General features: G+C 42.1%; 1 protein-coding gene across 5 annotated transcripts in view; it reads right to left on the reverse strand.

Moving 5' to 3' along the window:
• The window catches only part of GALNT11 (polypeptide N-acetylgalactosaminyltransferase 11), a 52,733-nt gene that overhangs the window by 9,255 nt on the left and 29,556 nt on the right, over positions 1-13,922 (reverse strand). For all 5 annotated transcript variants that reach the window (XM_027538534.1, XM_027538539.1, XM_027538536.1 and 2 more), the window contains exons 3-6: positions 10,358-10,481; positions 8,719-8,885; positions 5,945-6,070; positions 3,514-3,763 (exon numbers count right to left, since the gene is read on the reverse strand). In XM_027538534.1, coding sequence (XP_027394335.1) covers positions 3,514-3,763; positions 5,945-6,070; positions 8,719-8,885; positions 10,358-10,481 — 667 coding nt within the window. The remainder of the gene's footprint in view (positions 1-3,513; positions 3,764-5,944; positions 6,071-8,718; positions 8,886-10,357; positions 10,482-13,922) is intronic.

Raw genomic sequence — 13,922 nt, forward strand, 5'->3', positions numbered from 1 at the left:
TTAGCAACCTCGTGTATTCAGAGTGAAAGAGCTTATCCTTATCATTCAGAGAAGGGTGTCACATGATGCTGTCAAAAGTCAGAACAAAAAACAATGTTTTTTTTTTTTTAAGTATCAAAAAGAACCAATACAGAAACAAAATAACCACACTGCAACAGGAAGAGAGAAGGAGTACCTGGAGTGATGTAAAATGAACTGCCTCTTCCTTTTCCCAGCAGAGCAGGTCTGAAGTTGGTGTGATGTTGGAAAGAGGATTACACATACTACCGTTTACAGTTCAGGAAGTAAACAGAAGACCAGGAAATAAAACCAGGGGAAAGGACTGAGAGTGGGGCAGGGGTAGACGTGGTCACTTCTCATCCTGAATTGTTCTATACTGTGATATGTTACTGTGAATACATGTTTTCGATTAAAAATGATATCAAAAATTAAACAAACACACCCATAAAGATGATGAAGAAACTGACCATTGCACTAAAACAAAGACTGAGAATACGGAGGACAGTCTGAGGATCCTCCTCGCCCTGGCGAAGGCGCCTAAAGTGGAGTTGGCACTTGCCTGCCTCCAGCCCCAGAACGGGAGGGCGCAGACGGGCAGCGTCCCCATGGGCAGCCCTGCTCTCCCGAGAGGCGCTCGTTACCGGACTCCCACCTGCAGGGCCGGGAGCAGAGGTGGGCAGAGCACCACAATGAACGCCCTGGCAAGAAGAAGGGCTGCCAGCCTGTAAAGACACAAGACCTGGGGGTGTCTCCATGGACTTCCCAGAAAACTGCCACAAAGTCTAAGAGCAGAAGACACCCCACCCTGCCAGGAACTCAGGTCAGCAACCTGAGCTGGCCGGGGTTCCATCAGCCTCCCCTCCAAGTCGGCTTCGGATGAAAGGAAGCTGGCAAGTACCTGAAGGCCAGCTGAGGTGCCAGCAGCATTCCAGTGGGAGGTGTGGGGAAAGTGTTCTCGACTACAAGTGAAGACAGGCATGCCTATGACTGGGCAGCTTCACTCCTGCAAACCAGAAGCCATGAAGAAGGATGCTGAAAATAGCTTTGACAAAATTCAATACCCATTTATGATAAAAATTCTCCAGAAAGTAGGCACAGAAGGAACCTACCACAACATGATAAAGGCATAGCAAACATTCTTCTCAATGGCGAAAAACCGAAAGTATTTAAGATCAGGTACAGGACAAGGCGCCACTGCCGCCACTACTATTCAACAGCGTTCTGGAAGTCCTAGCCACGGCAATCAGAGAAGAAAAGGAAATAAAAGGAATCCAGATTGGAAAAGAATAAAATTCTCAGTTTGCAGACGACATGATACTACACATAGAAAACTCTAAAGGTTCCACCAGAAAATTATTAAAGCTAATCAATGAATATAGTAAAGTCACAGGATACAAAATTAATACACAGAAATCCCTGCATTCTTACACACTAACAATGAAAAATCAGAGAAGTTAAAGAAACAATCCCATTCACCACTGCAACAAAAAGAATAAAACAGCTAGGAATAAACCTACTTAAAGAGACAAGTATATATAGTTTTCTGTAGACAGTTTAATACAAGTTTAAACTATATACAAGTACATGGTTTTCTGTATACAGAAAACTATAAGACACTGACGAAAGAAACCAAAGACAACAAAGAGCTGAAGAAATATACCATGTTCTTGGATTAGAAGAATCAATGTTGTGGAAATGACTATACTACCCAAAGCAATCTACAGATTCAATGCAATTTCTATCAAACTACCAATGGCATTTGTCACAGAACTATTAATAATAGAACAAAAAATTTCACAATTTGTATGGAAACACAAAAGACCCCAAACAGCCAAAGCAATCTTGAGGGAAACACAGATCTGGAGGAATCAACCTTCCTAACTTCAGACTACACTACAAAGCTACAGTCACCAAGACAGTATGGTATCCGCACAAAAACAAATATAGCTTAATGGAACAAGACAGAAAGCTCAGAAATAAACCCACGCACCTATGGGCACCTTCTCTTTGACAGAGGAGGCAAGAACAATGAAGAAAAGATAGCCTCTTCAATAAGTGGTGCTGGGAAAACTGGACAGCTACATGTAAAAGAATGAAACCAGAACACTTCTAACACCATACACAAAAATAAACTAAAAATGAATTAAAGGCTTAAATGTAAAGTGAAAGTGAAGTTGCTCAGTCATGTCTGACTCTTTGGGACCCCATGGACTACAGCCTACCAGGCTCCTCCATCCTTGGGATTTTCCAGGCAAGAATACTGGAGGGGGTTGTCACTGAAGCCAGAAACTACAAAGCTCTTAGAAGAAAACATGTGCAGTACAGCTTTGACATAAATGGTAACAAGATCCTCTTTGACCCACCTCCTAGAGTAATGGAAACAAAAACCAACAAATGGGGTCTAGTTAAACTCAAAAGCTTTTTCATGAAGTCTAAGAGCAGGGAAAACTGGACTAAAGTACCCTGTTTAGGCATACATCGGTGGTGAAACTACAGGAGAGCAAGGAAACGATGAGGGTCCAGGTAGTGACGCCTCTGAGGACCAGGCCAGGGGCTGTGGCCAGGAGAGGTACAGAGGCCGTGTGGGCGCTATTTCTTGACCCGGGCAGAGTTTCACAGGTGTTCAGATTACAATCATTTACTAAATTGTAGGCATATATATATACACACACACACAGATGTGTACTTTTTTACATATGCTATTTTTCACAATAAAAAACTTCTTTAAAGAACAAACCCAAGAACTTAAAAAAGTATAAATACAGATAAACATGAGATTGACATGAGAAATTTAGAACAAAACAAAAATAAAGAGAAATAACATATAGGAGCAGATTTATAATATTCAAGAATATGGATGAAAACTGAAAATAATTCACATACTATGACTTTGTGTGATGCGTCCCTTGTAGCTCAGTTGGTAAAGCCTCTGCCTGCAACTCAGGAGACCTGCCTTCGATTCTTGGGTCGGGAAGATCCCCTGGAGAGGGAAATGGCACCCACTCCAGTATCCTTGCCTGGAGAATCCCATGGACAGAGGAGCCTGGCGGGTACAGTCCATGGGGTCACAGAGTCAGACACGACTGAGGGACTAAACCACTACCGTGGCTTTGTGCACTACTGGTGGGAATCCATCCTAAAATCCTAACTGTAGTTATGTACTAAATGTTCTTCACAGCACCACTCACACTAGCAAAGAACTGGAGATGTGTTATGACCAACGCAGTAACCACGGGCTCTGATAAAAACAACACAACACGGGGGCCTCCAGGCTGTCCGACACAATTATCCCAGGATACTGTTGACTTCTGCCTTTCTCACTGAGATATAAATCCTGAGAGCATGGACAATTTCTATCCATAAATCTTTCCTTAGGTCTTGGCAGAGTACATTAAATTCAGCAAGCACTAAAAAGTCCTTCATGGACAAACAAGCCAACACTTGTGCTTTCTGCAAAGCTTTGAGCGTGTTTTCTCTTCGGGGAACTTTCCCAACAGAGAGGAGAAAGCTTACTTTATGGGTGCAGTCGCTCCCTCCGGTCCCCCGAGCTCGGAGAGCGGGACAAGGTCCCACTTGAAGTGCAGCCCCCAGTTGAAGCCGCCCCGCACCACCGGGGATGAGCTGTAGGCCAGCGTGTCGGCGCTGATGATGTCGATCACTGGGCACACGACCGTCTGCCGGTCCTCGCGGATGGCGGCCAGCAAGGGCTGCAGCCACAGCACGTTCACCTCGCAGTGGCTGTCCAGGAACACCAGGACTTCTCCTGCGGGGAAGCCACAGAGGCCCGAGGTCAGCGCCACTCACGAGGCAAGAGGCCCCCGGCTCCAGAGAGAACACCTGTGCAGGTGAGCAAGCTGACCGCCACCCCTCCAGCCCCAGCTAGCAAATTGGTCCTGGGAGCCCGTCAGCCGGGAAATCCTGCTTCAAGGGTGCTGCCACGACTGAAGAACATACACAGACCATAAAAGCAAGTCTTGAAAAAAGTTACAGTTACAAACAATCCATATTCTCCTCAGTAAAAAACCAAAAAAAAAAAAAAAGACTCCGAGGCTCACCGGAGCCATCCAGTTCTCTGACAGCCAGGTGTGGAGCAGTGCAACAGGAGTGGTCAGCTGTGTCTGTTTTTATTACAATTATTGTAATGGATATATTTGTGAATTTACTATGTGACACGTCCCTGTCTCAGCAAACCGAGGCTAGAGAACACAGCTCACTTTCACTGGTGACTCATAAACGTGCCCCATTACCGATTATTTCGACAACACAGGATTCTCAGGAGTGAGGGCCATGTGGCCGGCTCATCACGTTGCCACATGGCTCCCCGCTCCCGTGAATCCACCACTCGACAGCCATGTGACCATCTCACCCTCCATTTCCCACATTTCCTTTCCAATTCCCTCAGTCTCATGGGCCAGAGGACACACTTTTCTTCTCGTCAGTAAAATAAAAATTGTGAAGATTTTCTCATGCATTTTTAACTCTGCTTGATAAACGTGAGCAGGAGTAAGGGTTTCTTTGATAACTTAATGGTTACTTCTGAACACCTGAACAACTTAGAATCTCGTCATCAGACAGCATTATTATTATTCCAAAGCTTTATCTATGAAATAAATGTACTGATATAGATTTTACACAGACTTCATAAAGCAACCAATGCATCCTATTTCAATTAACAGCAGCAGAACCTCCAGCAAGAAAGTCCTCCAGAGTGACAGGGACTTGGCCGTGTCCTTCAGCGCCTGTGAACGACCTTCACAAGGTCACCAGATGTCATTTAATACAGAAAAGCAAATTGTTCAATCTCTTATCAAGGTTCCTTTGAGGGGAAAATTACTAATAGCTTTTCTTAATTCAAAAAATATTACTTTTTCTATAAAAGTCAGTTTAACTAAATGAAGGAAGATAATACATGGTCACGCTGAACCTGAGACCGATTTCCCCAAAACTTTTTTTTTTTTGACAGATCCCAAACTATATTTGAACAAGGACCAACACGACATAAAGAAAAAAACTAGATGACGACTGTTGCCTGAAAAAGCTTGCAGTAACAACGTACTGGGAAAGTACAGTGTTCTGTGACACGATCTCGCCGTACCCCACAAACACCCCAGTTTCCTATCTCGTGCCTTCTGTAAGTCAAAACAGCCAAGTCAGAGAGTCTTTATTTGACTAGAACTCTACAGAAGACAAATCACAAGCCCTGAATTCAACCTGCATGTGACTGTGGACTGGACGGAGGGGAGCTCCGTCTCATTCGTTGTTAACTGCTTCTGTTCACTGCAGGTTAAGACAGAGGAGGGAAGAAGGAAGACAGTACAAATGAAGTCACAAACGAACCCCGCAAACGAGACAGGGGGTGTACAGGAGGGGTGGCGGTGGACAGCAGCGCGAAGCCCACCGTGAGCCCCGGTAACCAGTCATCGGAGGAGGGCAGTGTGTGGGAAGGCAGATTTTCTCACTATGAGGGGATGCCCCACCAAAGTTTCAGAATTCCAAAGTCATCTTCATGATTTTTTTTGGGGGGGAGGCCATATTTCCAGGTACTACATGAAATATTAGACACTTAATATTTTTAAAGAGATTCATTTAATTAAATAAATGTATTTTTAAAAGGAAAAGCTTTTATTCAGATCGTAAATGAAAATTACTGGCACCAACCTTCCATAGAGATAAACAGAAATCTGAACCGATATGATACAGCTGAAGAGAAACAGAAGCGGACCAGTGAGGACTCTAGAGCTCGCCTTCCTGGGGCCTGGGCTTTGGGACAACGGGGCTTAGTTACAACGGGGCTCCATTAGGGAAAGGCCTTACCCAAACTGCACAAGCCTCATCTCTCCTGCTGCCAGTGCCCACTGAGACTCCACTCGCCACAGACCAATGAGGAATCAGGAGGGCAGGAGAAGAGAGCTCTCATCACTCAAGAGCCAACGGGAAGTTCTACCTGTTGCGTGGGCTGCTCCAATCATTCTTCCTCGAATCAAGCCCTCGCGCTTTGGATTTCTTATCACTTTGATTTTTCCAGGGAGGTATTTTTGGATGTATTCATCTAGTTCTCCTTTCAAATCATCTGAAATTGAAGATCGTTCAAACCACATGAGACGCGTGCACAGGTATTTTAGACACTCTAGAGCTGTACCTGGTGCTTGCAACAACAAGCATTCAAGTAAGTATTACAGAATCTGCCACTTTATTTTAAAAGGAGAGCATAGCTTATCCTGAAAGGAAGAAAAAGGAAGAAAATGAGGGATCAGAGTTGGAATACTAGCCTAAAGGAGTAGTTACTTAACTTACAGACTTTTTGTATTTCCATAGCAACTAACTCAACAATTTGCATAAAGAATGTTTAAAATGAGTATTTTGAGTGTATGAATGTTCAGCTGACTACATACAAATCAGACTTAAAGAAGAAACTGATATGTAAATGCCTTTTTTCAAAGTAATTTAAGTCCTACTCCATTTCAGAATAGTTGAGAAATAACTTCTTTGCCCTACCAAGAATTATATAATAGCAGCAGTAAATACATTGTTATACTAATTTATAATTTGGCATCTTCCATGGGCACTATTTTTTTTATAAATTCTAGCTCATTTACCTTTAAATTTCATAACTTCAGACATCATACAAGATCTAATAAGTAATTCTTTCCATAGTTAGCATATAAACCATTGTAACTGATCATGAGTTTTCTCTTTTAGAAAAAAATACCCACAGAATGAAAAACAAATCACAGGCTGACATGAAAAAATAAATTCAACACCATAAATTTTAGAATTATATTACTTAGCCAATCTTCTACTTGGTCCAGATGCAAATTCTTAGGTTTTTTAATCATTTATTTTTTAATTAATTTTTCCGTTTCTCCTATGAGGTTTCAACGTTTACCAAGGTTTGAGAATTTTACTCTCGTTGATCTGAACATACATTTACTCATTTTGTATACTTAAGTATACTGGCATACCAGTTCTGTTGTTGATACATAAGGAATGCTTAATAAAGACTCAAGTTGTGAAAAGACATGTAACTGGCATATAATTTATCAGTGTATCTCTGCAGCTTACTGTTAATGAAAAGAGCAGAAAGCTTGAATGGTAGTGGTTTCATCACTCAGTTGTGTCCAGTTCTCTTGCATTCCCATAGACTGTAGCTCACCAGGCTCCTCTGTCTGTGGGATTTTCCAGGCAACAATACTGAAGTGGGCTGCCATTCCCTTCTCCAGAGGATCTTCCTGACCCAGGGATAGAACCTGAGTCTCCTGCACCAGCAGGTGGATTCCTTGGGTCTAATTTCAACTCTACCAGGTAACATCTTGAGCAAATTACTATTTCCTCCTCTGTAAAATGGGAATATCACCTCTCACAAGGTTGAGGACTGCCCTCCATCCTGCTGTGTACATGAAATCACTCTTAGGAAGAGTCTATGCTGAATTAAAGAAAGGTAAGAAGCATATTAAAAAGCACAGACATTACTTTGCCAACAAAGGTCCGTCTAGTCAAGGCTGTGGTTTTTCCTGTGGTCATGTATGGATGTAAAAGTTGGACTCTGAAGAAAGCTGAGCGCTGAAAAATTGATGCTTTTCAACTGTGGTGCTGGAGAAGACTCTTGAGAGTCCCTTAGACTACAAGGAGATCCAACCAGTCCATTCTAAAGGAGATCAGTCCTGGGTGTTCTTTGGAAGGAATGATGCTGAAACTCCAATACTTTGGCCACCTCATGCAAAGGGTTGACTCACTGGAAAAGACTCTGATGCTGGGAGGGATTGGGGGCAGAAACAGAAGGGGATGACAGAGGATGAGATGGCTGGATGGCATCACTGACTCAATGGACGTGAGTCTGAGTGAACTCCGGGAGTTGGTGATGGACAGGGAGGCCTGGTGTGCTGCAATTCATGGGGTCGCAAAGAGTCGGACACAACTGAGCGACTGAACTGAAGTGAAAGACGTATGTACTAAAGCCTAAAGTACCAGTGTTCAGAGACCATCTAAGAGCCATCACAACGCCATCCACTTTATCTGGAGGCAGCTGATGTGACAGACTGACAAGATAAACCTAAGCCAAAGCGTTTTGCCAAGTTAAAGCTAATCCTAAAAGGTCACATACTGTGTGATTCTGTTTATATAACAACCCAATGACAATACCATAGAGATGGAAACAAAATCACAGAGATGAGGGCTGCCAGGAATTAAGGATGTGTGGGCAGAAAGGTGCGTGTGAATACAGAGTGGTAGCAGGTAGGAGATCTTTGGGGTGATGGAGTAGTCCTATCTGTACCGTGATTACAGTGGTGGTTACAGAAATATACTCACAGGATAAAATGGCAAATAACTGTACACACACGTGGTATCAATGTTAAATTCTGGCTTTCAATACTGTGTTATTATGTAACCAATGGTGGAAACGGGGTGAAAGGGCACACAGGACCTCTTTGTAACTCACTGCAAATCTGTGATTATTTCAAAATAAAATTATTATTTTAAAAAGGTAAGCCAAGGGGAAAATTTCAAGAGCCTAATTTGGGTAGCATAGTTTGAAAACAGATTACACAGATAATGCAGTTTCTCCAAAACTACGCTACAATCAGGCGTGTAATTGTGGTTGGCTCTGCTGCAGCTGCATGCACGAGGGTCCTCCTATCTTTCAGGGACTGAATGGCCAGTGGTCATTACTATAGTGAACCAAAGCAGAGATCCCACACTGCCAGTTACAGTATTCCTCACCAAAGTCACTGTCATCGTCCACGAGGATAATTTCATGAAGAAGCCGGGCTGGCGTGCGGTCCAGGACGCTGTGCACCGTCCGGAGCAAGGCAGACAAAGCTTCATTGTAGAAACAAATAACAACGCTAGCAACTGGCAGATCCGCTGGGTAAGACTTGTCTTTACATCTGTAAAGACGAATATCAGAAAATGCTGACATTTCAAAAAGCTTGAATGTTTTAGGTTATCATTCACTAAACATTAACTGCTCCCTTGTTGAGCCTCTTCTTTACATCATTAACAATTTTTATTAAAAAGTGGTAAGGAATTAATGTGGTTTCTTATTCAAGCGTTTTATAATTGTTAATAATTTCTCCCTCCGTTTCCTGCTACTCTGCTTATTTTTAAGTCAATTCAAGTTTTTAAAACTTGAATTTTTTCTTCTTTGGTACAGAGGTTACACAAAGATGTGTTTTTACTGAAATCACTGCAAGTTTTTAATGCAGCAATCAACAGCTGATGTTTAATTTCTTCTCAATGAAGTTTCAAAAGGAAATATGAATATCTGTATTTGAAAATTTTAATTTTTGCTCAATCATATAAAAAGATTTGAGTAAACTATGACATATATCAGGATAATGGACGAGCTTCCATGTAAGCAACTCTTTGATTTTAAAAAAGGTTAGGTGGCTTTAAGTGACCACAAGGAAAAAAAAAAAACCACTGACTTAAAAAATAAAATCAGGAATTCCATGTTCTTCTGCACAGCATACAATGCCTTACAACGTCTGGGCCCTGCCTACTTTCAGCCTCTTGCCATTCTCTCACTACAGGCAAACAGAACTGTTTCAGTCCCTTTGACAAACGGTATATCTCCTGCCTCAGCCTGTTCCCATACAGGGGACAACCTTGCTGTACCGCACTGTTCAGTCCCTCTCTCTGACGCTTCCCTGGTCACTCTGGGGTGGGGGCCCTGTCTCACCCGTTCCTATCAGAGCCTTCATTCTTGTGCTACTGTAATTACTCACTTCCTTATCAACCTCCCCTGACAGGCACTAAGCCCTGGGAACCGAGGGGCTATGTCTTATTTCCAGAGCCTAACAGAGTGTCCAGCAAACAGTCGGTGCTGAAACAGATCTGTAGAGTGAATGACTGATTGACTGTATGAAAGAAAAGCCTTTGAAAAAACAAAAAGAATGAAAACAGAAAAGTGAGATCACGAGTAGAATTCTTCACTGATGTGAATTCCTTTTTGTTATGAATCCAATAAACAAACATTTAAAATAAACATATACTCAGAAGGTGACTTAATTATATGCAATTAGTATTTCATATTTTTCATATTTTACATTTCAAAAGAAACCCAGCAAGCTCTAGAACCCTATTAGTACAATCTCAGACCATGTGGCTTCAAGCATAATAAGAGTGGAAATAAATCTGTCTTAAATTTTCTAGTATCATGAATGACGAAGCCTAATTGCAGATTATTAACAGGTCAGGGGAGCCTGGTGGGCTGCCATCTATGGGGTCACACAGAGTTGGACATGACTGAAGGGACTTAGCAGCAGCAGCAGCAGCAACACCACCCCCATGACTTATCATACCGCACTAAAAGCACTGTGTTATTAAAATGGCGAGCAGAAACTAAGAAGGAGCGTACGCTGCATTCCTCGTATCTGGCACGTCTCTGTGGTAGCCCAAGCGGTTACTGATAAGCATATTGAAGGCATGTTTCTGATAGCCCAAGTCTCTCAACTCCTGATCACGTTCATTAAAAATCATACCTGCAAAAGAATGAAGTCACAGTCAGTGAATTAAATCTGGAAATGAATGCTACAATTCCTGTTATGATCTCAAGAAAATCTTGGGGATCTCCCTAGTGGTACAGTGGATGAGAATCCGCCTGCCAATGCAGGCGACCCGGGTTCAACCCCTGGTCCAGGAAGATCCCACATGCCACGGAGCAACTAAGCCTGTGCACCAAAGCACTGAGCGTGCACTCTAGAGCTCGTGAGCCCCAACTACTGAGCACACGAGCTGCAAGTACAGAAGCCCAGGTGCCCAGGCCGGTGCTCCGCAACAAGAGAAGCCATCGCAATGAGACGCCCACTCACTGCTCGCCACAACTCAAGAAAGCCCAAGCAAAGCAACAGTGCAGCCAAAAAAAGTAAATGAAGAACAAAACTTAAAGAAAATCTTGGCTTTAACTTCTTATAAATAGGTTAACAGCCATGTTTCTCAAACCTAGTTTGTCTCCATTTTCAAAAAACTGTGTCAAGGTTTAAGTCAAACTTTCCTCAAAAAAGCAAGTGTACTTTAACCATAAATTATGGCTCATTAGCCATAATTTAAGAATAGTTTCAAGAAAAAAAAAAAACAACTTACCTATGACCAAGAAAAAAAGAGACTTAATGATGATTTATACCATAAAAACAACAGATTACAGAACCCCATATGGATCTCAACAGGCCCCAATTAACTGGGCAAGAGGTTTTTTTGGTTCTGTTTTCTAGAAAAAAATTTTTACCCCAAGTTTTTATATGGACTCTTCCCCTAGAAAATTGACTATTGATAACCCTTTCTGTAAAATGTCTCCAGTTCCAGACTTTAATCAACTTCACAGTCAAGAAGGTCCACCACAGAGCTAATCAAAATCACTATAATTTAACACCTTTGCTCTCACACTGTCGGAAATCTCACCTTTACCTAGAATAGTAAGCTTCCTTTTGCTTTCTCTTTCCCACATCAAACATTTAACCTCTGCTCACAGAAAGACTCCCCTATAATAGCATTTCCTGAAGTCGAGTCATGGAAAACTAATCCCACTGGACATTCAATTCAGTTCAGTCACTCAGTCGTGTCCGGCTCTTTGTGACCCCATGAATCGCAGCACGCCAGGCCTCCCTGTCCATCACCAACTCCCAGAATTCACCCACAGTCACATCCATCGAGTCAGTGATGCCATCCAGCCATCTCATCCTCTGTTGTCCCCTTCTCCTCCTGCCCCCAATACCTCCCAGCATCAGAGTCTTTTCCAATGAGTCAACTCTTCGAATGAGGTGGCCAAAGTATTGGAGTTTCAGCTTCAGCATCATTCCTTCCAAAGAACACCCAGGACTGATCTCCTTTAGAATGGACTGGTTGGATCTTCTTGCAGTCCACGGGAATCTCAAGAGCCTTCTCCAACACCAAAGTCCAAAGGCATCAATTCTTGGTGGTCAGCTTTCTTCACAGTCCCAATCTCACATCCATACATGACTACTGGAAAAACCATAGCCTTGACTAGACAGACCTTCGTTGGCAAAGTAATGTCTCTGCTTTTCAATATGCCATCTAGGTTGGTCATAACTTTTCTTCCACGAAGTAAGCATCTTTTAATTTCATGGCTGCAATCACCATCTGCAGTGATTTTGAAGCCCCCAAAAATAAAGTCTGACACTGTTTCCCCATCTATTTCCCATGAAGTGATGGGACCAGATGCCATGATCTTCGTTTTCTGAATGTTGAGCTTTAAGCCAACTTTTTCACTCTCCTCTTTCACTTTCATCAAGAGGCTTTTTAGTGCCTCTTCACTTTCTGCCATAAGGGTGGTGTCATCTGCCTATCTAAGGTTATTGATATTTCTCCCGGCAATCTTGATTCCAGCTTGTGTTTCTTCCAGCCCAGCGTTTCTCATGATGTACTCTGCACAGAAGTTAAATAAGCAAGGTGACAATATACAGCCTTGACATACTCCTTTTCCTATTTGGAACCAGTCTGTTATTCCATGTCCAGTTCTAACTATTGCTTCCTGACCTGCATATAGGTTTCTCAAGAGGCAGGTCGGGTGGTCTGGTATTCCATCTCTTTCAGAATTTTCCACAGTTTATTGGGATCCACACAGTCAAACGCTTTGGCATAGTCAATAAAGCAGAAATAGATGTTTTTCTGGAACTCTCTCACTTTTTTGATGATCCAGTGGATGTTGGCAATTTGATCTCTGGTTCCTCTGCCTTTTCTAAAACCAGCTTGAACATCTGGAAGTTCACAGTTCACATACTGCTGAAGCCTGGCTTGGGGAATTTTGAGCATTACTTTACTAGTAGAGGTTAAAATGAAGAAAAAGATTTCATGGCCAAACACTCAGGAAAACATGGATTTTAAAAGTCAAGAACGGGCGCTCCCTGGCGGTCCAGGGGTTAGGACTGAGCACTTTCACTGCCACTTTTTTTTTTTTTTATGGGCAAATAGTAACAGAAAAAAATTAAAGTTGAGTAAACTTTTGTTCTTAAGAATGCTGATTGTTTTACAGATACACAGGTGTGAAGGGATGAAATACAGAATGCAGTGTTTTCCCAATTTATTATTTGATTTATCCCGAAGATTTTTTCTAAGGGTTTTATGGTCTTTGATCCATTCTGAGTTAATATAATACAATATGAGATAAGGGTTCAACTTCATTCCTTTGCATGGGGATATCTAATTGGCCCAGTGCCGTTTGCTGAAAAGACCATCCTTTCCACATTAGCTGCTCTTAGCACCCCTTTCTGAAAACCAACTGACCACACGTTACTTGTTCTTAGGCGTTACCATAGATGCTACTTGACCACAGATGGCGGAGGGTATATTTTTGGATTCTCAGTCTATCCTGCGATGTACGTATCTTTCCTTATGCCAGTATCACACTGTTAGGAAGTTTTGGAAGAGAAGTATGTGTTCTCCAACTTTGTTCTTTTTCAAGACTTCAGAGCACCCTGCAATTCCTTATCACCTTTTGACTCGGCTACTCCATCTTTTCAACAAATGCCATTGGGATTTTGATAAGGCTTACATTCAGTGTGAGTTGCTTTGGGTGGCACTGACATTTTAACAGTACTCAGCATTCCATCCATGAACCTAGGACGTCTTTCTATTTATTTAGGTCTATTTTTATTTCTTTCTGTTGTGCTCTGAAGCACAACTGATGTACAAATCTTATACCTCCTTGGTATATTTACTCTTAAGTACTTCTTTCTGATTCCACCGTAAATGAGATTGTTCTCTTAATTTTACTTTTGGACTATTCATCACTAATGTCCAGAAATACAACTGGCTTCTGTGTGTGGATCTTATACCCTGCGACTTTGCTGAATTCATTTATTAGCTCTAATTGTTTTGTGATCTTTAGGATCTTTTATAAAGAATTTAGTTTCTGATGGGTAATTTGAGTTTGTCACTTCAAATATCTACAATTCTCTCACTACTAC

Source organism: Bos indicus x Bos taurus, chromosome 4, assembly GCF_003369695.1.
Source record: "Bos indicus x Bos taurus breed Angus x Brahman F1 hybrid chromosome 4, Bos_hybrid_MaternalHap_v2.0, whole genome shotgun sequence".
Taxonomy (NCBI): Eukaryota; Metazoa; Chordata; class Mammalia; order Artiodactyla; family Bovidae; genus Bos; species Bos indicus x Bos taurus.